The 26,408-nt window shown below is 37.4% G+C and overlaps 1 protein-coding gene across 7 annotated transcripts in view; it reads left to right on the top strand.

The window, feature by feature from the left end:
- SIPA1L1 (signal induced proliferation associated 1 like 1) overlaps nt 1–26,408 on the top strand; it is a 200,914-nt gene that overhangs the window by 147,872 nt on the left and 26,634 nt on the right. For all 7 annotated transcript variants that reach the window (XM_030949104.1, XM_030949103.1, XM_030949098.1 and 4 more), the window contains 6 exons: nt 6,348–6,451; nt 7,343–7,500; nt 11,056–11,632; nt 12,718–12,992; nt 16,510–16,785; nt 24,736–24,885. In XM_030949104.1, the coding sequence (XP_030804964.1) occupies nt 6,348–6,451; nt 7,343–7,500; nt 11,056–11,632; nt 12,718–12,992; nt 16,510–16,785; nt 24,736–24,885 (1,540 nt within the window). The remainder of the gene's footprint in view (nt 1–6,347; nt 6,452–7,342; nt 7,501–11,055; nt 11,633–12,717; nt 12,993–16,509; nt 16,786–24,735; nt 24,886–26,408) is intronic.

The raw sequence follows: 26,408 nt of genomic DNA, 5'->3' as shown, positions 1-26,408 counted from the left end.
TAATCAGCTTTAGTGCAGCAGAAGCTGTGGTCTTGTCCTGGGTCTTCTGGCACAAATAGAGTACCTTGCTGTGCTTTAATGCTCCATCATTCTGTATTCTGTCCTTAATTCCTACAGCAATTGCATTACCATCTCCTCAGGCTGTTCTTGACCAGTCTAATCATCAATCCTCAGAGGGTTCTAAAGCCTCCTTTGGTTTTAAACCTGAATTAATACCTATTTTGCACATATTTAACGTTGAGCCTGCTTTTTTACACTTGCAATGCCTATATTCCCTCTGTTGTAGTTTCTCCCTTGAGAGCATTTCACAGACACAAGGAACAGTTTGGGTTGGAAGGGACCTGAAAGATCATCTCATTTCAACCCCCCAGCCATGGGCAGGGACACTTTCCACTAGAGCAGGTTGCTGAAAGATCCATCCAGCCTGTCCTTGAACACTTCCAGGGATGGGGCATTCACAGCTTCTCTGGGCAACCTGTTCCACTGCCTCACTACCCTCACAGTAAAAAATTTATTCCTAATATCTAATATAAACCTGCCCTTCTTCAGTTTAAAATCATTCCCCCTTGTCCTATTGCTACATGTCCTTGGGAGAAGTCCCTCATCAGCTCTCTTGTGGGAAAAACGTAAACTTCTCAAGGTGAGTTTTCCTTTTGCCCAGCTCTGAACTGCAATTTTATTGGATATAAAGATGAGCTAGGTCAAAAATTAAATGGGTATGGAAAACAGAGAAAACATTTATTTACCTTCTGGTTTTATATTGTGACATTGTTACTTTCAGTTGTTAAAGCAAGATCCTCTCTTCCCTTTCTTCCCGGTTAGTTAAGATGTGAAAAAAAGGAAAATAATCCATATTTTGGTGTCAGTCCACACACACTGGTTTCTAGTATGTGTAAATGCTGTGTAATTGAGTTGATCCATCTGCTCAAATATACCCAAGAAAGCTCTAAATGTCCTTTAAGTACTTTTGCATTTTTTTCTGAACAGCAGCATTTTCCAGGGATGTTTTGAATTCCTTGTTATTGCTTCTGACTCGAGGAAAGAATATTGTCAGGTTTTGAGTTTATGTACTACAATCTAGCACCTGTTGTATGGAATCTTTAAGTTGATTGACTCTCTCCTGGTTTTGAGAGTTATCTTCTTGTAATGAAGGTTTCTCCTCCATGTTGAGAGCTGGCATATCTTTTTCACTTTGCCCAGTAGACCCACTCAGCTCCATTCTGTATCTAAAAATACAAAAAGTCTTCATGTGAACACTTCAGTATGACCATAGAGGACAGGAAATCCTCTTAAGTGGAAACTGCTGTTTTCATGAAGGATTTCCTACATTTTCTTTCAGTCAAGGTTTACAACCTCACATATGTGGAACCTTATCAGCCAGAACTGCTTGGGAACTCTTTTAAGTTATCTGAAATCTTTCAGGTTAATTGCCTGGAGGATTATTGAGAAAACACATGACTACATGTGAGCATGCGTGAGTTCTTAATGAGTAGGTCTGAACAACAGCAAATGTGAACAATAGCAGCAAACATTTCTAATTTGATCTTGATGGTGGTATGTTCTCCTTTTTGCCAGTGTGCAAAGCACAGATGGAAATGCTGAAAGAGAAGATGCTTTGGGGGCACAACACTCAGCTCTTTGGATAGCTGCATTTGGAAACACTTAGAGCATATTCCACAAAGGAAATGGGGGGGGAAAAAAGCCACTTAGTGGTAGGGGAAATGCTAAAGACCAGAGATGGTCAAAAGAACTGCATCTCAGGTGTGAGGAATATATGTATATGTAGAGCAGAATACAGCCAGGCAATACATTTTCAGTAGCCACCCTAAGTAATCTGCCGGTCCTTCAGCGTTGGCCTTGACACAGAGATGTGCAAAGGAGGGGTTGTGGTTTTTTACTGTGATTTAGGTTTATAGGTTTTGTTGAAACAGCTAGGAACTGAGGTTCTCCATCTTCCAGCTCTCTGCTCTTTTGCTGCTAGAGAACCCTATCTTGAAATAGTTCTTGCAGTCTCACGACTCAGGAATTTTCATGCACAAGGATTGTGTCCAATGGCAGCACAGTTGATTGCAAAGATGTGCTTAAAAACGTCTGTTCATTGACTTATCAGAAAGGTGAGCTCTATGTAGACTACTTGGCTAGTTTCTGTACCTTTGACAATACTTTGTAAGCTGTGGAGAGCAGTTGCATGATGTAAAACGTGGAAAGATTTTTCTCTGCATGGAGGTGAGCTGCTTTGTATATGTACTCTGGAAATATTCACAATATTTTTAATTTATGCAAATTTAGAAAAGTAAAGTTGCTCTAGCAAAAGGCAGTTTCAGAGCAGTTATTACTAGAAATTTAGAGTTAGGATCCTAATTAGCAAGTGTCCATAACGGAGCCAATTCCTTAAAAGGAAGAATCTCATGCATACTAGTAACTGAAAGGCTGTTTAAGTGTATTGCATCCTTCAAGGGCTTTAGTTTTGGATCTCTGCCAGTACCACTGTGAAAAAGAGATGGTACTTTTCAAGTTTTGTTTGTTTATTTCTAGAATTACCAGAGGGGAAACAGTCTATCTCCTGGCAGCCTGCAGACTTTGGATAGGAAATAGAGCTTGAAAATGTCACCTATCCCACAGTGACTAGGAAGCTTATGGGCATCACTTTAAAGTAATAAACATCACAGTGATCTTTCAAATTATAACTTCAGTCAATTTACTTTCTTTTCCAGTTGTAATGTATGCTTTATTTCCCTCCCCCTCACTTAGTCTTATTTTACATCGGTAAGTGGGATCAGCTTGATAGTGCTAGGCCTGGTAACAAGGACTGTGTGTCTAACAGAATGGTAGTGTGGTTGATGAGGGAAATAAAGGAAGTTGATTGTTATGAGCTGGGAATTTTACAATTTATTAATTTGATAAGATTATAAACTAAGCTAATAATGGTAGGTCTCCGTACTAAATGTTTATATTCTTCATGATTTTCTGATTGAGACATCAGAAGAATATAAAACCATAAGCTGTTAAGTAGATAATAAAATCTAGGAAATGAATGGACTTTAAATTGACATTTCATTTAGGGGTTGTCAAGAAACCCCAATGTTTGTAATGAAATAATACAGATAGATTACTTTCTTAACTTGCACTATATAACAGCTTTCCAACCTTGTGGAAATAATGATAGACTTACTCTTGGGTCTGAGCCTTCTGTTGGGAGACCAACAAATCTTAAAATGTTAAGTTGCTTAAGAAGCAGAAATAAGGGTGCAGAAGTCCATCTGCATTTCTCTGCATTTGTGTTACACGTGTACTTTTGTATGGTACAAAATAAAAGTTTCTGTCTGAAAACAACTTGGGTATTATAGAAGTTGATCATGAATGCTTGGTGTAATCCTTGTGTATGACAGAAGAGCAGTGTTGACAGCTGCTGACAAAGCAAAGGTAGAGGGGGAGCAACATTAAGCTCTGAAAATATTTGTTCTTATGCTTTTTATTGTGAGCCCTACTGCAGTTTGTAGTAATGGTTGTCCTGCCGTATCTGTAACTTACTTTTCATTCTCCTTCAGTTCCTTGGAATGTTTTTCTTTGAAACAGGGGGTCAGATTCTCTGCTCATAATGGTTTTTATAGAGTTTTCTAGCACGGAGGTTAAACTGCTATAGAGGCAGGCTGACAAAGTCGTGTGGATTCAGTCAGCAGCATGTTGGTGGTTGTCTGCCGCAGTTTTGAGCACTATCAGTAGTGTGTTAGAAAAAAAACACTTCAAATGTGAGTCTGTTAATCCTTGTGAATATAGCTGAGAATCATTGGAAGGACAGAAGATAAAGGAGGGTTTTTAGAGATTATTAATGATGGAAGGGAAAAAGGAAGGATCAGCTACTCAGCTAAGTGCCCATATCCAGTAAGGGGGCAAGGCTGGGAAAGCGTCATGAGTAGCTGTGCCATAAACTGGTGGCCAGAGGAGATGTCTTCAGTGTAAAAAGGTGCTAATGAATTTAAAGATCCCTCAGGCCTCTGTTAAAGAGAAGTAGATTGCAGTGCTGGCTTGCAGTTCTGACCTTGAAATGATGGATGTTGTTCCAGCACACAGTCTTGGATTTTATTGCAATAGATGTGATTTGGTTTAAAACAAACACCTGCAGTTATGGTGGTGTACTTCAGGAAGAGTATTCTGGACTTCAAAAAAGCTGAATCATGAGAGAGATGCACAGTCATAGTGCATATGGACTTCTGTTGGAAGTTGGATTTGAATAGGAGATATTTAACTGTAAAGTGCTTGGAAATAATTGGAATTATTAAATGTGTCTTTTGGATTGTAGCCTGATTATTTCGTTTGCAGAATCAGTGCTGTTCTCAGAAAACATTTTTCTGTCTAAAATTAAATCCTGCCAGGAAAGTTGAAAGTTTGGCTTAAATATGTATGTGATCTAGAATATTTTTGGTCAGAATTGCTTTATACTATTCCCCCAATACCTTTTGAGCCCCTTCCCCTCTTTTGGGGTCTGCCTTTCCCCATCTCACGTCCCAATCTTTTTGCACCTACTCCTTCCCTTTTCCAATTATTTGTCATATTTTTGTATGCTCTGTTTCTATAAGATGATGTACAAATCAGTGTATTTACTGTTCAGCAGATAAAGCTGTTAGGAAGTTGCACTGATGTTTAGGTGACTTTTGGATGCATCTGGCTCCTTGGGTGTGCACTGCAGTGATCAGGCAGAGGACAGAGGCTGCTGTGAACACAGTGCAAGGTGAAATGATCCCCTTTCAGCTATCTGCTGTTCTAATTGGCATTTAAAAGAAAGCTATTAGCATATTTAATATTAATATTAAATTATTTAAATAATATTTAGATTGTCGGAATAGTTTCTTTATAATTCCCATTTTATTATAGATAGATCATTTGGAAACACAAAATCTCTATGTGGCTATAATGCAGAAAACTTTCAGTTTCATTTTACAGATTATTTTGTGCTTCATTTACATTAAAGCTACCTCTATTTTATTACTCTGAATCCGACAGGGAACTAACTTCTCAAAGTTTATACTCAAAATCTGGATAAATAAACTGTATATTTATGTTACTGTAAATGCATCACAACTCTCAAATCTGTTCTCTTCTTAGTAACATGATCTCTCTGCTAATGAAAATGTCAAGATACAGTTTTTAACAGCTTTTTAAAATACATTGTTATAAATAACTGGGATTATATAATTTTGTTGCATGTTTATATAACTTCAAATAGCTAGAATGCTTTGTTCCATATATAAAACTGGCTATTTTTCAAGTGGTGTTTGAAAGCAGGCTTTTTGCAATGTGGATATAAGTTGTATTTAATAGCATATACTCACTATTTTATCTTTAAATGTATTACTGCTTAAATGAATGGCACATTTTTCAAGGTCACTTTTTAGAGTGAAAGAAAGTGAAAACAAGTTCACAATTTGTCTGTAATCAAATGTTGTTTTCAACCATCACTTTTTAAACTGAGTGATATCCCCCTCTTCTTTTTTCTTTCTGAACTTCATAGTCCTAGTTTTTATTGTTTTCTCTCCACATGGAAGTCTCTCCATCCACATTTAATTATTTCTGTGGCCTGTTTCTGGATCTCTTCTCTTTCTTCTATAACTTTTAAAATAGGGTGGCCAGAAATCAAAACAGGTGAGATTACCTTAGATTAATATACCAGCATCATAATGTCATTTTTGTGGGCTTTTTTCATCATCAGTTATAAGCATGCTGGCATCCTACTTGGGGTTTTGACTGTTCCTGTCCATAAAGCAGGTGCTCTAATGAAGGTGCTACCTGATTTCATTACAGTTAATTTAAAGTCCTGATGTTTATGCTTAGGAGAACTCATCCTGTTGTTATCGTGGGTTTTAGGTCCTTTGCTGTTTATGATGTGTTTGGTCATGGTATTAATTTTCAGTATCTGTCTGCCTGCCTTGCTGAAGTTTTTTTCACATTCCTTACAGTTCAGTTTCATTCTGAGGTATTGGGTGGATATTTGATAACAGAAAGTTATCTCAGACTTTGTTCTCACTTTTCACGTTAGGTAGACTTTCTTCAGGGTCTTCTGGTATCAACTCCCTCTTCATAGCAAGTTTTTGTCTGGGAAAAGTATGCAAAAGTGCACAGGCTGTCTTTATGTGATGCTTGCTTTGGCAGGTGAATAAACTGTGAGTAAGTTCTTGCTGATACTTCAGCAAATATAAGAACTTCAACTCAAAAATGCCTATATGCAAAAAAAAAATCAGCTAGGATTGAGGATAATAAAAATTCTTGTCTTGGCTGATGTTTTTTTAATAATAATGAAACTTTGGTTTTGAATTTTTTTAATAATACTTTCATTTTGTCTTTAACTGCAGCTGATTCAACAGGTACTCATTCTCTGTACACAACATACAAGGACTATGAAATCATGTTCCATGTTTCTACTATGTTGCCATATACTCCAAACAACAAGCAACAGGTAAGATTGGCTCAGAATAAGATGAACTACTGAGTGTTTATGGCAACTTTTATTCATTACTAGCAAAAAACCACTTAAAGAATCAAAAGTGAAGGTGGAAATCTCTGTGTCAGGGAGATGAGCAAAGTAGATGATTGTAGGTACATCATAGATTTTGCTCCATTGTTTTCTATTTAATTGTGCATTACTTTGATGTGAATAGTATGCAGTAATGTCATTAGTGCATGTCAGAAGGACCTTAGTGTATCTGATGATTTTAAATAATTTTAAATCTACAGCTAAGTCAATTGCCCTTTAAGGTTTGCATTCAGCAGATTGTAATATGGAGAGAGATAATGAATGGTGGTCCAGCACACTACGCAAGAGTACATGAGCCAAAATCCTTAGTCAAGATTTTTTTTTTTTAACTCTGTTGTACTGTTTGGGCAGAACTGCTTTATTTACTAGAAGAAGCCTACCAGGAAATTATTTATAGTGTGTCTTAAGGACAATGACAACTTGTTTTCAACTTCAAATAGGACCTACCACTGGCTTGTAAAAATGTTTGAAATGGGGGATGTTTTCCTGCTTCCATGTATTACTGATTTCTCTTGATACTCACAGGATTTGTTTTTCCCCTTTGTTTAGCTAAGTTTTCCCTTATAAGTTGACCCTCTATGCTACATATAGAAATGAAATTATTATGAAAACAACCATGCCTGAAATTTATTAGGTGAACACCTAATTCTGGTACTTGTTATAGAACACCCAATTGTTTTGGTTTTCAGTTTGAAGTATCACTTGGGAAAAGAAAATGAGCAATAGTAATTTATAATAATAAAAAATAAAGTATTGGAAATTTGCGAAAAGTCTATTTTAACTGTTTTTTTTTTTCTTTTTCCCTCATTAAAGCTTCTGAGAAAACGGCATATTGGAAATGATATTGTGACAATAGTTTTCCAGGAGCCTGGAGCACAACCATTCAGCCCAAAGAACATCCGCTCCCACTTCCAGCACGTCTTTGTCATTGTGAGGGTGCACGGTCCCTGCACAGACAGCGTTTGTTACAGGTACCTGCTGCTACACCCACTGAACACAGGGAACTGGAGTGCAGCTGTCATTCTTCTCCTAAATTCTCAGTAGGGAAATGTAAGGAAAGATGAAGGTCAAGGAGGTTTTGAGTCATGTGAATTTAGAACTCTTTAAAAGAGTAAATAGGCACATGGATATGTAGACAAAACATGCCCGGTGATGAAGCTGCTGCGGTCATAGCAGCACACAGACACAAACACACACACGTGCAAGCACTTGGAAATTACTTTAGAATTGCCTTCTCACTTCCTTTTTATTCTCTTCATTAAGAGAATGCTAGAAGAATATTTTGGCATTGATAGAAATAGAACAAAGGAAAAAAAACCCACTTCCACTTTTTGTTTAGATAATTTGGTCATCTGAGTTTATGCTCCATTTCTGAAATTAAGACAGTGAAAAAGTATGACTTTAGCCTTTCAGGGAGAAGCTAAGCTCTTGGAAATATCTTAATTTCTTATCTCTTCAGTCCAACAAAGAAATGACAGAATTATGCAGCAAAAAATAAAGTCTTAATGTGACCTTAAAGTCAATATGATTAAAATAGAAAATGGTAATTGATAGTAACATGTAATAAAGACTTCCAAGTTGATATTCCTATTAGTATAATTTTTAAAACTAAATTGCAACCATATAGAAATATTTCTGAGTTATGCTTTTTTACTATCAATGAAAGTTCTTACCTTTGTTATATACTGAACTCTTCTTGTATTTTCATTTTAAAATGTTGATTCATTTGAGAAAACTTCTATAAAGCATTTTCATTTAAAATATGAACTGTCAGACCAGTGGATTTAGACCATGTATCTTGAAATGAGGTAGCCTTTGAATTAACTTATTTTTGCTGAAATACAAATATTCACTTAAGTATTTTATTAAGGCGAGTGCTTATTTAGAGGAAAATCTAAGACTGCTGTGTATGAGTTGGTGTATTCTTTATTTTTTGAGTACATATAGATGGGTTAAAGGCTTTCCTCTCCTAAGAAGCTTCTGGTAAAGTTCGCAGAGCATTTCTAAAATTGATGCTGAACTTTGTGTATGTATTAACTCTCCTGGACTAAAAATGTTCATGTGGATACTCTTTTTCAGGATGCTTATTGAAAAATTCAACTGTTGCATAATTTATGTGAGCACAGCTTGTTCTTAAACTCTTAGACATATGTTTCAGCTCTTACCCTGTACAGAAAGTGATTTTGAAGGAAAGGGAGCATAGGAAATGCATCCACAAGGGCTGCAGATGCATCTTTCACTTGAATTGCATATTACAGCATAGATCTGCTTTTGTCTGTTACTTGAAGTAATATGACTGTATATATTTTCTTCCTTTTAAAAGGCATGGGAAAGATTGATACTTGCTAAACTGTAGTAAGTTTAAATATCTAAGGGTTCTATTTTTGACCTTCAGACTCCTGAATCATCTCATTTTTCAAGTGTTTATAACTATAAGGGCTGGAACCTCATTGGTTGCTTAATGGTAATTTTGGTTTTAGTGATGGTACATGCTTAAATTTTAAGGGGAGGGGAAACAGTGTGAAAAATGGTTGGGAGAATGTCAGTGTTCATTTTGATACACAAGATCACCAGAACATTCTATGTTTTCTGTATTGTCTTTAAGATTGAAGTACTATTTTTTCCTGTCCTCTCAGTGCAAACACTTGATTTAGATTTGTAGAATTCTATTATGAAAAGTTTTTCTAGGAGACTTTTCAAAGTAAGTTTGACCTCTTTTTCACTGAATTATTTGGAACAGTTTCATGGATTCATAATTCTAGACAAAACAGGAAACCATATAGCATAAAAATGTACTGGAATTTAGATTTAAAAACTACATAAAAGGAATAAAGGCGAGCACTGTCTTGGCCAGTGATTGTCTCTCCCAACTAAGATAAACAATATTTCAAAAGTCTGGCATCTCTGAGCATTGCTCACTTTTTAAAACTTCTCTAGCATGTATTAAAGATTGAAGTCTTATCCCTGTGATTCATGGCACTGAAAACTGAACCAAACAAAATCTTACTGGTAGTTTCTGGTAGTTTTTCATTGCATCCAGTAATTGTGTTTAGTGCTTAGGCTTCCATTTCTTAATAACAGATCCTTCAGGACCACTGGAGATGAGTCACTTGCTTCATGAGCACCGCCTGTTGCACACTTTAAGATATACTGGTATACATTGGGAGGAAATATGACAGTAATGACATCTTTCAGTATCAGTTGCTAGAAAATATAGTAATTAAAAAACAAACAAAAAACCAAAGGGAAAAACAACCCAAGCAATTCAGGACAGCAAAAGCAAAACAAACAAATAAAACACCCTACCACTCAAAACCAGAAGATACGGCTGTAGATTGGGTGACTTAATTTTAATTTTTGGTGTTCCTATATGCTTCTTCGAAAGATTTACTCTGAAATCTTAGTTACTGATTTTTTGGGGGACAAATTCTCTGATTATGTTTAAGAATTCAGGTAAAATCAAAATGTGAAAATAATACCAGTCAGCATTCTAAGTGAAACACCACATGCTTTCCTAATGCGATCAACTTTTATCCTATTCTACTTTATTTCCATTACCATGGTATCTTGGCCAAAGTTAGTTAATGCTTTTTCAGATCTAGTTACAGATATGTGGTAAGTCCTGTTTGGACTGTTGGGACATTTCTTGTCACAAAACTGTCGAAGTAGAGTTTCAGTCTCTTAGGATAGTTCACCAAGTGAATGATACTGGATTGGAATGTCAAATCTTCAGGGGTTCTAAACAACTTGCATTGGATTTATATCAAAAGAGAATTGACAATTGAGAATAGCTAAGCTGGTCCCTGTTGCCTAAGGCAATCTTATTGTCAGTCCATCACTTGGTGCAGAAACTAAAAGGAAGAGTTAAAAAAGAACATATTTGTTTCTACTGTGTATCTCTGGGCTTCTCAGAAGTTTCTTATTTTTGGTATTTTTGGAGTCAAGCAATATCAGCTAGTGAGGTTTTCAGTCCAGAAATATAAAACAGTAATGTGATGTATATATGCATTCAGTCACCAAATCATTTTCTCAATGGAACTGGCCTTGTGAGATGACTTCATTGCCTTTATCTTTTCCGTGTGTTCATTTAATCTATATTTCTAGTGTTGATCACAGACTTGGCACCGCTTTCAGATGAGCCTTTCAGCATTAAGTAGCTACATTCTAAGCTAGCCTTTCTCATAGTGTGAGTTAGAAATTTTGTTTTTATACCAAAACCAAACAGAATTCAGAACTGCCATACATGAATGATTACTTATTAAAAAAGCTCCAGCCCTACAGTTTGTACTTAAAGCTCTTTATAAGCTGTGGGACTGGGAACAACTCAAAAATGCCTATATGCAAAAAAGTGGCTTTCTGTTTATACAGTAAAGGGGGCATAACCTCCACACTGGCAACATTAATATGTAAATTTAGGCATATTGCTGAGAAAAGAAAAATTGAGGGAATGTATTGTCTGTAAGCAAAAACTGCTGAATTTGCCTGGAGTGAAACACTGTGTTTCCTAATTCTTTTATTTCATTTAGTGTTGCTGTGACAAGATCCAGAGATGTACCATCCTTTGGCCCACCTATTCCAAAAGGTGTGACATTTCCTAAATCAAATGTGTTCAGGGACTTCTTACTGGCCAAAGTCATCAATGCAGAAAATGCTGCTCATAAATCAGAGAAGTTCCGTGCGATGGCCACCAGGACCCGGCAAGAGTACTTGAAAGACTTGGCAGAGAAGAATGTCACCAACACACCCATTGACCCTTCCGGCAAGTTCCCCTTCATCTCACTTGCTTCAAAAAAGAAGGAAAAGTCCAAACCTTATCCAGGAGCAGAAATCTACAGTTCTGGTGCTATTGTCTGGACTGTCCATGCAAAAGACTACAGCAAGGGTATGGAAATAGACTGTCTCCTAGGCATCTCTAATGAGTTTGTGGTCCTCATTGAACAAGACACAAAAAGCGTGGTGTTCAATTGCTCCTGTCGAGATGTGATAGGATGGACTTCAACAGACACAAATATCAAAATATTCTATGAGAGAGGTGAATGTGTTTCTTTGGAGAGCTTCATCAGCAACATTGATGACATCAAAGAGATCGTCAAAAGGCTGGAGGTTAGAATGTGTTCTCTTGTTTGGTTCCCCTTCTTTGCTTTCTTCTCTCACCCCTTGGCCAGGTAAAGCTTCAATTTAAATAGTGCCTGGGATTCCTAAAATTGTTTAAATTGTTTATTGTGAAATTTATGAAGACTTCCCTGCTTCTGTTTCTCAAAACTGAATATTGCTTTCACTTTTATCAGATATCAACTAGTCTGAGCTGCCTGTGTGTGTGAAAAATGTATTAATATATTAAAAAAACGGGTCTTTCAGATGCATAAGTTGCTCCCACACAACAAGTACAGAAGTGTCACATTATTTCTTTTCCTTGTTTTCCTTCCCTTTCTCTATTTTACAGACTCGCCAGTATCTTGTTTCAAATGAATCTGCAATGTCTATGTTGCCAGCAGGGTGCAGTCCCAATCCCCACTGCAACCTTCAGATATACTCTGAATGCATGTGATAAACTAAAAATGCAGTGAATCATAATATCTCCCTATAAAACATCTGTTCATGCTCATTTTATATCCAATTAAGTTATGAAAGAATGTGCTACATTTCACTCTCTTTCCTGTAATTTCACAACTGTGGTTGTATAACTACCAGAAAAGAAGGAAATCTAGGTCCTATTAAATTGCTCTTGATGACATTGATGCTCATGGTACATGGAAGAGTTGGCGTAGTTCCCAGTTTACTGTGCTTAGTAGCTGCATGTTACCACATTCTGACAGAAGTAATTTTGCATTTTCTGAAACAACCAGAAATGGAGAATGTTTTTTTGGTTACTAAAGTGTAAAAGACAGACATGCTTGTGTAACTCCATGTGTTTTTCTGTTGTGTCCTGCCATGTATCTTCTAAAATTCAAGCGGTTGCACTAAAAATTCCAAGGCAGAGCTTGAGTAACCAGATTCTACTGGAAATCTTAGTTTGAGCAACAGGACTCATTTCAGCTGATTATGTACCTAGGACTGCAATACATATCCCTTCATTGTGTCCCACCATGATCCTTTGGAGTCGGTTGTGCAAAACTTGAGCCCCTAAACCTCTATTAGCCCCAGAGATGTTTGAATGCATTAAATTCTGTCTGCATTTCAATTCCCAGCTGGTGACCAAGGGCTGTGAAACCGTGGAGATGACCCTGCGCAGGAATGGCCTGGGCCAGCTGGGTTTCCACGTGAACTATGAGGGCATCGTGGCCGACGTGGAGCCCTATGGCTACGCCTGGCAGGCGGGGCTGCGCCAGGGCAGCCGCCTGGTGGAGATCTGCAAGGTGGCTGTGGCCACCCTGAGCCATGAGCAAATGATTGATCTGCTCAGGACATCAGTCACAGTGAAGGTTGTCATTGTCCCTCCCTATGAGGACTGCACACCACGCAGGTATTTTGCAGTCACTGTGTTTGCTCTGAAATTGTATCTTGTTTTATGGGGAGAACCACCATAGAGTGTTAGCCTCAAAAAAAAAAAGTGGTATAATTATAATACAGAATCCAATATTTTAAGGTTGGAAGATGAGAGCAGGAAAAACTGCCCACATTCAGTCTCCATGTCCCCCACATATTCGTTGAATACTAAAATATAACATGTGTGAAGAAGTTCATGGAACCACAGAATTGAACACAGGAATCAAACAACTTTTTAGTCATAATTATGTGTTTAACATGCATCAAAATTAATTGTACACATTCCTTTCAGCTTTCCCATTTGCTGGTAATTTGTAATGCCTGTGGATATAATTCTTGAAAGCTAGGAATAGACTTAGATGCTTCTATTTTCACAATAAGTAAGGCTGTAAATGATGAGGGTTTTTCAAAGGTGTGGATCTGGCCAGAGAAACTGCTGCAAATTCTTCTTTACTCCATAGATCTTGTTGCATCTCGCTCACTTGCCATCTGTATTAAGCCTGAAGCTCGTGTCAGTATTGCTGATTTTATAGTTTAAAACTGGTGCTTCATCAGAAATAAGCAGTAATATGTGCATTTTTCTTAAACTGGACATTAAGTACTTCAATTTTTCCTGAATTCACACTAAAACTTTTATAATTTTTATGAATTCTCAGCATTGTCTGTAGCCTTCAGCCACGTCACTAAGTCTTAATCACATATTCCTGACATCCTGTATTTGTATGCTAGTAATGCTGCTGTATGATTGAAATGGAATGATATTTAATAGAATAAATTTGCCCCCAGGCTAGCTGAAGGCTTAGGATAGGTTTTCCAAGAAGCAAGTACAGTTACCAAAGTCCGGAGGATTCCTTGGAGTGAGAGACCAAGTGAGCATTTTTCCACTGCTCTTTTTTAATCAGTTTATAACTTTGTAGATGTAATAGCTAAATTTTTGTATATTTAAGATTGGATCTGAACATTAGCACATTTATTATATATATATGAAATTGTGTCTCTGAGAAAAGACCTGGTACTTGTGTAAAACAGAAATCCGTGTTTGTTTTTACTGTAAGCAACATGAACTCCTTTCGTAAATGCTAGCAAAAGAGGAGCAGAGAGAAAGGGAGTTTTTTGTCCTTCAGCTGTCAGTGGAAAATTGAATACATGTTAGGGATTAAAATGATGAGTGGCATAAGGTCACTCATGAGATATTTGGAAAGCTTTTGAGCAGTATTTAGCAGCCCGAGCAAATGGAAAGTTCAGCTGCAATCATCATGAAAGGATTAGAGCAGAAAAATCAGTGTGGAAAGCACAGATCCTATTATTTCTGAACTAAATAAAGTACAGCCAAAACCAGGCTTACTTTTAGTGCATCCAAACCTGTAGCAGTAAGAGAAATGACTGCACTTTTTGAAATACTCAGAGTTTTGTTGTTGCTGTCTAGTGAGCAAGTGTTCATGGTGGATTATTACTAGCTATAAAATTCCATAAAGCAACTCTTGGTCCCCCCATTTACTCTATCCAAAATCATAAAAGTTCAAGAACTGTGTCTTGAATTTGTAGCTATCCTACATGTATTACTAGACACTTCAGTTAAGTATTTGCGCAAAGCAGTTTCTCTTTTGGCAATCAATTTTCTGCAACTGGAGTCCTTTTGGTATGTCCTCTGGAGGTCACTGAGTATTGCTACTACAGTAAATTCTGCAGACCATAACTAAAATGAAGATGCATTCTGCTTGGAATACTACATTGATATGAGAAGCAGTCCCTATCCTAATAAATTGGTTGGCATGAAGTTGGGGTGCAGTTAGATAAGCTGACTTGGTGACAGGCACATGTACAAGGTCAGTAGGAGATGCAAAAATAGATCCAAACACCCCAATTCACATTCTCATGCCCTATGCAGAGGCAGGCCTTGTTATGGTTAAGTCTCTACTAAACCATGGTTATTAAAACATTGCCACTGAACTCATTTAGTGGGCTGATTGCTGACTTTGAAACTAAGGACACAGCCTTAAGAGGAAATTGTGCATTCCTGCTTGTTAAATTGTAGGTACGTTGCAGGGGGGAAAAAGAGAAACCCAAACTAAGTACTTAAGCACTGGGGAAAGAATAGCAGGGACATAAAATATGAGAAGAAAAAACAAAGGATATAAATTATCAATATTGTAGTTCAGTTGTGAGTGACCTTATCTCCTGTTCATCCCTGTCTAGCGTGCAGTGGATCACATCAGAGTGGCCTGGGAGACTTTCAGGTGAAGCTGACTTACTTGTGCTTCAGAAGCACATCTCATGCCTTCCAACAGATAATTTAATTTGGACATTAAGACTAGAGGGTAGACTAGCATAAAACTACAGAATATGTATACTGTGGTCAGCAAGATCTCAGCATTGACTGTTTCACTTTGTCTGTTCCTATTAGACCGTACAACTTGCTTATGTCAGTATGACCAGATAACAAGGTCTCTTGTTTTTTGTTTTTTTGCAGGGAAGATATACTAATATTTTTCACCCCTAATGGTGTAATTGCTTAGAGGAGGAGCTATGGTTTCAAAATTTTGCACTGATTTTTTATTTTTCTATGCATTAGAGAGTGATGTATGTAGATAAAATAATTATGATAAAACATACTCAGTATTCACTCATATCATATATATATATATATATAAATTTGTCAAGAGAAATGACAAAATTATCCTTACTGAAGTGGAAGATCACATTTTTTTCCAAGTGCCTCATTTGAAATATATGCAGAAGTTTGCCCTGCTTCTTATGTGAGCTGCATTAGCTTATGTCCTGTTCTAGTCAGATTTTTACGCTGTGCTGTTCCCCAGGAAGCAACAGGCATCTTTGGGGTTTGGCATCTACAGTTTCTAGCAAGTCTTTTCATAATGTTCAGATTTATCATCTGAGGTACTCCAAAGCCAAAGGTATTCGAAAGTTGTATCTAGTGCCTTATTTCGTGTGACTCTTGTCTTTTAATGTCTGTACATCAGAAAGGTGTGTCTCAAAAACAACAAACATTTCAGGTCTTATTTGTCTGGGTGCAGGTAAGTTCTAAAACACATGGCTTTAAGAAGGGGAGATACCCTTCTCACAAATCTTTAGTTTTTCTAGCCCAGTATCAGATGGAGAGTATCAACTTGACCAACTGGGATGTTGGAATGGATGGCTGTAAACTCTTCTGGAGAGATAGACAAGGACAGGCATTGGGTTAGGGCTTAGTGATGGTGACAACAGGGTTGTTAATGTGTGAGAATCAGGGGAAAGGCCAACACGGCAGAGTCCATGGTAGTCTGTTGTGCATCACTCATCAGGGTGAAGAGACAGACTCTCAACATCACTAGTCCTTTTTCTTGAGCCTTCTAAAATTTGTTAAATAAACGTTTCTTAAAAAGAGAATCTCATACTTCCATAGAATTGGTTTAGCTTCTGTCTTCAGATTTCTCTTCTTGTGAACATGTCACATGTTTTTATTTTTTACAGCTGCATATTAATTTCTTCATTTCCAGGAGTTCTTCAGAAAACTACCGTATGCCAGTGATGGAGTACAAAGTGAATGAAGGAATGTCATATGAATTCAAATTTCCCTTCAGAAATAATAACAAATGGCAGCGAAATGCGAGCAAAGGACAGGGACCTCATGTGGCTCAGGTGCCATCTCAAATCCAAAGCCCAGTGCCATCTAGGATTAGCTCTGGAAAAGGAGAAGGGAAAATGCCACCCCCAGAACGAGCCAACATTCCCCGAAGCATCTCGAGTGATGGGCGCCCGTTGGAGAGCCGGAGGTACGTGTCTTCTTCACAAATGGTTTTTCATTGCTCCTCTGAGTCTTGCGTGGGAAATTCACAGGAGTTTATCTAAGTATCTGAAGACTGCTTTTAATCTTGGTTTTAATTAGTCAAAAGACAGCATGACTATGAGTGAAACAATAATCAAAAGGAAATACCTTTCCTGGCACAATTAACCGCAAAATTAAGTATGCTGGAATGTTTCTCTGTGTTGGATGGTATTCTGAAACTGCTGTGATGTTATTTAAGTTTTAAAAGAGTTACAGTCAGAGTTTTAGAGCTAAGTGTTCATGAACGTCAGCATTTTGAAAAAGTAAATCAAAAATTTATCTTGTTCATAGGCTTGGTGGAATTGCCTAAAGCTCCCAAAGCAAAAATAGTATTTGACAGGGTTTTTAGCAAGAGGATTCTGACTAGTATAGAAAGGAAATTTATCTGACTGGGGAGTGTTCAGTGTTCAGACATTTTAGGCTAGAGGAGAAATTCTTCTAATTTTGGATTTCTCCAGGGTAGTTTGGGTTTTTTTGTTGTTTCAAGTTCTTTAAACAAGAAAGTGATTGTTAGGATAAAGGTATCAAGTCCATCATGTAACAGTGTTTTTATTCTTTTGTAGAAAAATATGTATTTGATAGCATTCCAATGAACTGTCATTGGTTTGATTATCTATACAAATCTGTCTCTGCATTTGCAATGAGATCTGTGGAGGGAAGCAAGTTAATAGCTTGTATTTCTTATTTTGGACAATTCCTAGGGAAAAAAGCTTTAGATAGGTTCTGATCATCTTTTTGGGTGAAAAATATAAAGCAGTGGTAATAAGATGCATATTGTGGAAAATGTAAGAGTTCTAATGAAACAATTTCTAATCTTTTTCACGTCTTGAAGAACTGGGGATGGAAAAACATGTTCAAAGATGGTACAGCCAAGACCAAGGAACTACCAACATGAAACTGAAACTTCTGTGTTGGATACCTTGTTAGGAAATTACAGTCATTGCTAAGGACTAAATATTCTTACTTTCTTTTTCTTAAATATATACTTAAAAGGCTCCCATCTGTGCGAGTTGGAAAAAAAGTGCAACACTGAAAGCACTAATAATTTCATAGACGACCTGACTAGATTGTCTGTCTGTTAAAAAAGGTTGCAGAAGCCATTGAAATGCTGGACTTCATTCTCGAATTATGTATTTGGACCAACATAAAAATTGCATGACTACAGGCTATATCTGCCTCTTAGAGCTAAAGGCAGGCAGATGCTGAACTGGAAGGAAGAGCAGCTGAGCTGGTGGTGTCTTTCGCTCTCTCCAGTGCTGAACAATCTCCTTAGGTAGTTCCAGAAGGCACAGTAATACCTGGGAAAAGCTTAAGGCAGTGACAGACTATTGGATTCTGTTGAGTTGCTGTTTTTTCCAGATGCTTCCATCTCATCATGGCATTAACCAGAGAGCTTGGCTGCAGTCTGGACTTTGCTCATGTCAAAGAGAGCCTTTGGCTGCCCTGGGAGAAGGGGTATTAACAACTGTGTGTTCCTTGTGCATAAAATTGTACACAGGCAGCACCACATACCTAAGACATTCAAGATTTATCCAGTCTCTGGAGGATTCTAGAAGGGGGGTTATGACCTGCTAAATGTTTGCAAACTGAAAATTACATTTTCTTAGTCAGTATTTGTTTTCAAAAAGTGAAATTTTGACTTTTCATTTCCTTCATTTTCAGGGTATGTAGCTGGTTTTGATTTTTTTTTTCCTCCTCCAGGCATTCTTTTAAGGATTCTTTTTATTATTATTCAAAAAGGGTTCTATTGGATTTTTCATCCTTGAAAGTAGATTATCAAAGTAGCTTCTAAATTTCACTGGGAATTTTTCCGGATGCTTGAGGAATGTCTTCTGTCATCTTTCTGGTCTGCTAAACATGTTAGTCTGGGTAGATCAAGTTTAAATATATCATGACTTGCATAAGGTTAATGTCTTTCCAGTTAAAGGGAAGAAATAGGTTTTTTTTCATTATAAAGAAATACAGGAGGGGGGAAACCTCAACAATAAGCAAGACTTACTTGTCTTTTCTCTGCATGATAAAAGAAAGCTTTTCTTTTCAGAAAGCTCAGATACTTCTTATTGTGTAAAGTCTTAAAATCAACAAAGGTGGGTTTTTCATAGCCCTCTTAGCTGCTGTCTCATTTAGTTTTTCACCACTAGTTTTCATATTTACCCTAAAGAACACTGAGGAGGAGGTGCTGAAATCTGTGCATGTTTCTGGTGCAGGCAGCAGTGATGGTGCTCTGCTGTGCTTTGTTCTCTTCAGTTCATTTAAGTATGTTGGAAATAAATAAAATCTGCATCAGCAGTCTTGAGAACAGGGGAATTTCACTTCATATTCATCCAAATATTGTCTCCCCATAGAGACTGCTATTGTAGGTGGGGGAGTATGTTGCTTTACACTTCCTCATTCTGAGAAGGCAGACAGATGCCCAGTCCAGCAGAGTACTTGAATTTGCCTTCTTTGGATTATCTTCATATATCCAATTTACTGGCTTATTTTCCCTGATCTTCACAATACTAGGATCCTTGAATGTAGTCATTATTGATATGGGTGGGTATTTGTAGACAGGAAAAATAACCCAGAACTTTATAAATCTTCAAATAAATCTTTAATGTTACTCCAACATTAAGGCTACAAAATCTAATAATATAAATTCAATAAATCCCAAGTTATGGCTTATTTCACAATATTCATTACCACGTGGAATACTATATAGCCTAGTACCCAGAATGAATATCAGGATAGGTTAAGGAAAAAACAATAAACCACATATGTGTGAAGTAACCCAGAGCTAATGTTTTTGGAGAACATGTAATTATAGCACTTGATTTTTTTATTTATTTTTCCCCTCCTCACATTTTTCGGGTTTTTTGTACACTTGGTTCCATGCTCTATTAAGATACAATGTGCAAGGAAAGGAGAGGAGATAATGGCAGATAATTATCTGTTCTTAGTCAATTTGTCAATTAAACTGGAACCAGTTTTAACTAAAACTTGATTGACATTTGAAAAAGTGTGGAAATCAGTGATGAAGGCATGTTGAAGACTCAGGTCTGGACTTGAGCACTTCTGTCTGTAGTTGAGTACTGTTGGATGAAAGCTCAAGGCTCTTAACTAGAAAATTTCTGAGCACAGTCAATATTTTAGACCAAATGGAAAACTGAATTACAGCATGACTGCAGTCACACACTGGCAGTAAAATTCTGCAGTATGGAAGTATCAGAACAATATAGTTGATTGGTTTGGTGTCACATTGAGGACTTTGAAGCACAGTCTTGCCCTAAGACTCCATACTTACTGGAATGATGCCCATGTCGTCAGTGATAGTAATTATGCCAGTTGTAGTTTGTAGGTTAACTCCTGCAGGCAGATTCTATTTTAAACTGTTCCTGTATTACCTAAAAATCCTCATCTGCTGCAGTGTATCTTGCATCAGTGACATTTTTCCAAATATAAACAAACAGGTATCTGTGCTCATTTGCTACCTGTCAAGTCAGCGTTGTAGTACACGCACTGCCTACCTCACAGAGTTTGAAGATTTGTTATTTAAATGTTCTCATAACATTCTTCAAATTAAAACATGTACCAACATGAGATTATATAACCCACACTTCATACCAGCTCCGGGACCTAGAGCTGGATGTAGCAGTGGAAAAACCAGAGGTTTGTTGGTATGCATGCCTGTGCAGCCAAACTCTTGCAATGTAAAAGCATCTGAGAAGAGCCATGCTGTGTCATTGACAAGGGCCGTCAGTGAGGAGCAGGGAAAAGCATAAGAAATGCTTACAAGTATAAAGGAAGGCTCTTTTTACCAGGTCTGACAGTCCCCTTGGCTGTCTGCTATGTAAGATTGCCTGGAGCTGGGTGCATCTGTACTGCTGTGGCTGCTATCTCTTCATCCAGGTTCCTGCTAGTTGGTCTCTTGGTAGTTCTCGACCTCCTCCTTGTTCTTTTGTCATGAGGGATAGTGAGTAATCACTGCTTGCTTGGTCCAGTGTAATTCATGTTTGGATGGAGTGAAGCAGAGAGGATAAGTTTCTCTATAATCCCTGGAGCCACAGGGCTTGTTCAGTGTGTCTTCATACGCAAACTCTTCTGTACGTCTGGTGTCCCACTGCCTGCCTCTGTGTCTTTTCTTGTTACAATGGGTGTTTTCTGAAAGGTGATGATCAACTTGGAAAAAACCCAAAAACTTGAGAAGGTACAGCATGACAGCATAATTGCCTTTTTGTTTCATTCACTATCCCCTTCTCCAAAATTGGTGGGTTTTTTTCCTTTTTGAATGGAATGGATTGTTTTCCTTTAAACATGAGAGCATTTGAGACGGTGTTTGCAGCAAATTGTTGTGGCTTACAGTATTACTAGGATTGTAAAACTCAAACACATGGAAGGTAAGGAAGGTAAGCATGCCAGAATTAAGATTTGCTGTGCTGTTTTTTCAGAACTGTCGTGTAACTGTATATTCAGATGCTTCTTTTGATTAAATTACAAGAATTTCTTGTAACAGAGGACATCTGCCTCATTCAATTCACACGGTGGATGCAGCTCATTAAAGAAGAGCTATTTAGTTTTTCTTTTCCTCTTCATTACTCTGTCCCTTATTTACTGGATGACATACAAATCCTGTTGTAAAGATGCCATTACTAATTGCCCTCTAAGCTTTACAATGGTGCCCATTACTATAGTTTCTGAATGCTTCATAGGTATTAATTAAACTTACTTTTCAAAATTCCTGTGTGAGAAGAGATGTCTTTTGCCATCTTCAGATTAGAACAAAGGTAGAGAGATAAATTATGTTCTAATTATTTGTTCTGCTTATTTTGGCCATCTCATATTTGGAAGTGTGCCCAGCATTGTTAATATTTTGTATATTCAAATTATAGCCTCAGTTGACTTCAGCTGCTTTAGGAAGATTTCAGCTCAGAGATATCGTGGGCCTTAGAATCAAATAAGGCCTTTTGAAAAACTAAAATTAGCAACAACAAATGAAAAATTGTCATTAACAAATACAGTAATGGTCACATCGGAGTGCTCTAGCAAGTGCAAAGTAAGAATTCAGTTTGCCAAGTCAGCACTGACTGTAAGGCCATTTTCCCTCTTCTGCCAGCCTGACCCTCCTTTGCTTCTGGGCTCTGCAGCTCTTGCAGGAGAAGTTGTAGCACAATAGAGGCCCCATGCCTGTACAGTTTTACAGGAAAAGGCACCTGTGTATGATCTTGTAATTAGACTGCCTTAGGCCATAGGCACAAAGTGACCTAGACTGACATTTTTCTTCTGATGTGTGTACTACATACCTATGCACACTGAATACGTGGGGAAAATTACAGCTAATGCCATAGAAATTAATTTATTATAAGATGCTTTCAATGTCTGTGTTGTCATATTAAACAAAATAAATGTATGCCCATTCCACTCACTGCTTTCACAAAAGATGATGTTCTTCCCATACTTGGCAAGACTCAACCAGTTCTTTCAGGATGAACTAGATCTGTTAGAACTAAATCATGTGTGGGATAATCCCAGTTCAATTGACTTCAATGTAATTGTATCTGTTTAATGTAATGGACTCTTGGCCTATTTTTAAATTCAATTGTGGGACTCATGCACTTAACCATTTTGGCATTTCTTTTTAAAACTCTCTTTTGAAATAGATAAGAGCTGGCTTTAGTATGGTTTTTAATTATAAACAAAAGACAGGCTCAGATTATTTTAGCTATAGGGACATACTGCTAACACAACAATGCATCTTTTGTGTTGGGAGGTGCCTTTCATCAAAAGATTTCAAAGCAGTTCAAAAAGTCAATTTGCACTAATTTGCTCTCCAATTCTTTTCTCTTATATGTTTCACAAAATGAAATGTCTTATAGCATTAGTGTGTTTTAGTGCAACTGTGAACTGTACTAACAAAAATATACTTCTGCTTTAATTAAAAGAATGTCCTACCTCACTGGTTGTTCATCTCTATTGTTCAGACCACATTTCTAATACAATTTTGTTTGCCCTCAAGGCTTTTCCTCTTTGTAAATGAGTTAGAACTCTATGACATAGGGTTCTGAAATCTTGATATTCCTTCTGAACAGTGCTGTCACTTTTTGGTAAGGCATAGGAAGAAAACAAAAAGGCATAGCTGAATGTGAAATGAAAATGTAAGCATTTTTCAACAGAAAGAATTTCAAAGAAATTATTTGAGAAGTAATTGGTTTCCTTACCATCAATTCCAATTTAGCATTGGGAATAAAGGTCATAATTTTAAACTGTGTATTGCTCTGCAAGTGTAACTGAGTTTAAATGTGTGTACCTTTATATGTGAGCGAATGCTAATGAAAGTGCATTTTTGTGTGGCCAAATGATTTTTTCTTCTTTTTGGAGGAGTGCTTCTGGGAAAATAAACTGCTTGGCTTATGGGTCCCCAAGTTTTCAAGTCTTCAACCATGTTCTTTGCAAGCAAATATTTCAGAATAGTTGCTTGATAAATGTGGGATAAGTTAAAAGATGTTTGGTAGACTAGAAAGACATTACTGGAATTGATCTAGCACTTAACCATGGTTAGGCCTTAGATAATTCCTTTCTTGTCTCAGAAAAAGACTTACTATTAGTTATATGCACTTCATGAAATTCCAGATGGCAAAAATGTTTGATCCAGTCGTACTGCTCTTTCCATTTTAAGATTTTGTTTACTGCTTTCTTGCAAAGTACTTAGGAGGACAATGCACATTTGATAGAAATATAAATATATATACACACACTGTTTTGATATAAGTGCATACATAAGTACAATTAATCAGTTCAATAATTGTTTTTCATTTCCAAAAGATTTTTTAAACTTTTAAAGTTTTTACAGTATTGTGGTGAGAGCTAATTTGAAATCTGCCACTCCTTTAGAGATCCAGATTAAATGGCCAGGCTAAGATCTTCTAAAGCCCAAGACCCGAGCTGGGTGCTGAGGCAATTTATCTATATGTTTCACTGAAGTCATTATCTGTTTTTCAAATATTAAATTATTTAGCTTGTGCAAATTATTGTTTTCCTAGATAAAATGAATAAAGGCTTTTGTTCACAGTAGGAGTTGGATGTTTGTGAATGGCATAATTCAAACTTCGCTTAAATCACTGTAAAACTTTTGAATAGCTTCAGTCACAACTGAGTAGGACAAAGAACTAGCTAACAGCAGTGAGTTTTGCTGGGGTTTGGGAAACAAAATGCACAAAGCTAGCAGTTATCTACAAAAGCCTTTGACTACAGAGCAGGATATGAGTTGGGCAGTATAAGCCTGCTGCTTCCAGCCATTCTGCCCAGCTGCATGTGTTGCAGTTCTAGACTGTTTATTTGCTGTATAGTTATTCTGACAGGTTTTCAAACAGAGTTCTTGATCTGTTGAGATAGTTTTGTATTAGAATGTTAAGCTTTAAGGTGCTACGTATAGATTTCATTGCATTTTTTTAGTCGTTGTGTTTTAATGCGGACAAGTTTGGTGGCGTAGAGGTAAACTTGATGCTCTTGAAAGAGTTTGCATAGGCAGCTCACTACATTTAGTTTAAGTTCTAGGCAAGAGTTTGCTATGAGAATTAGGAATATTTTCTTCTATTTGCTATTTTGATGAGGAATGTAATGTTTCATTATTCTTTACAATCAATATGTAACAACAGACTTTAGAAACCAGAATGTTTTCCTAATGTATGCCAGAATTTTCTTCCCACATTGCCTTTATTTCTTCCCATGCATCCAGGGTTTTACAGTTGATTTTCATGGTTTCCAGTAGATAATAAGGGGAAAATGTTTGATCCTTCAGCTGATGGGATTTCTGCTGTCTCCATGACGCCATTGCTTGCAGCTGTGGCAGTTTGCAGGGTGTTTTTGAGCATGCCTTGCAGTGTGATCCTGCTGATGAGAGGCTTCCCTTGCTCCCTCACAGGCTGTCCCCTGGCTCCGATGTCTATGTCACCGTCTCCTCTATCGCCTTAGCAAGGTCGCAGCAGTGTCGCAACTCTCCAAGCAACTTATCCTCCTCCAGTGACACCGGCTCTACTGGGGGCACGTACAGACAAAAATCTATGCCAGAAGGGTAGGCACCAGGCTTTTTACATATTCTGTTTTGGCAGATTTTTTGTTCTCTGTTCCATTCATTGTAATGTGTGCTTAAGGAGTGCTTACGCAGGCTCCTGTCAGCTGTTGTTTACATGCATGAAACCATGGCTGTTTTCAAATAACACTGTCATGCTTCTTGAAAAAGCCAGTTTTAAAAATCCTTTGCTTCCACTTTTACCTTGTAGCCTAACTGCTCTTTCTGTTCCTAGTCTACAGCTGCTCAGGTTACTACACAGAAGGACTTTTCTATATTTAAAAACCTTCATTAAAGGTGCTGATTTCACGTGGCAAATTGCTTCCTTTCACAGATTTAGATCCTAAAAGAAAAGTAGTAATAGATTTGGGACTTTGCAGTCAGTTAATAGTTGAAGCAAAGTAGTACTGAGTGCAGCTAAGATGTGTGGGCACAAAAGTGCTAATTAATCCACAGCTAGCTTCTTTTTCACATATTCACAGTCTTTCTGTCTTAAAGCTTCCAACTTTCCAGAAGTCTTAAAACTCTCTGAAGTGTCAATGTAAGGGGCAACTTGCAGAGGAAGAAATTAAATCTGTATCATATTCGGAGAGCACCGAAAGGACCAATAAATCAAATATCACCAAGTAGAGGAAAAAAAATAATTGGCAGCAGAAGAGCTGTCAACTACATTCCAAATTACTTCCTATAGAGAAGATAAAAGGACAAAACTGCTGATAGTTCACACTGCAAATCTTCACTCTGAAGTATTCTTGAGTACTTTGCCAGGTCATTGTGTGTAATTAATTTTGGTTTGGGTCTTCTATAAAGTAGAAATATCTTTGTTTTAAAAGATACATTATTAGTGGGATTAAATGCCATTGTCCAGAACTGCTTAGTACAAGGGCACTGTCTTTTGCCTCTAGGTGCTCTGTGTCAGCCCAGAGAACACTGTTCTGAGCACGTGTTTGAAAAAGTACTGCTTCTTGCTCCACAGCACTGAAGATTTGTCCTCCCCTGTCCTTCCTGCAGCTCAGTTTGAGGTTTTATGAAGAGTCAGTCTCTCTCTGCTGCCCACCTTCATGAAGGCTTTGATTCATGACACTATCAGGCCTGTTCTGGTCATTGTTTAAGTTTGTGCTTAAGTCCTACTGACTTTAGGAGATTTGCCCTTAAATCTGTTAAACTTTGCTGTGAGGAAACACTAGATATAGGTGTATCCAGGGCTCTGCAGCTGGAAAAAGGCGCTTAACCTCTTTATCCTCTGTAGACTTTCTGGCTCATTCACATCACGCCAGCAGCATTTCTGTGTTACCTTGAATTCTGATGAGTAGCTCGTGCTCCCATTATTGTTTGCTCTTTTCCAACTAAGTCATTTGCGCTACAAAAGAAGTATTGCTGCCATACGTCCTTAGACCACCACAACCATAACTGCTTGAGTAAGCAGGGATTTTCAGACACACTTGAAGGTTTGTTTTGAATTGTCCTCAGGGCAGACCAGCACCCATCCCAACCCTTTTCCATGTTTTAAGTTAGTTATAAACATA

This window comes from Camarhynchus parvulus, chromosome 5, assembly GCF_901933205.1.
Source record: "Camarhynchus parvulus chromosome 5, STF_HiC, whole genome shotgun sequence".
In the NCBI taxonomy this organism is placed as follows: domain Eukaryota; kingdom Metazoa; phylum Chordata; class Aves; order Passeriformes; family Thraupidae; genus Camarhynchus; species Camarhynchus parvulus.
This window is presented reverse-complemented; position numbering and strand designations above follow the sequence as displayed.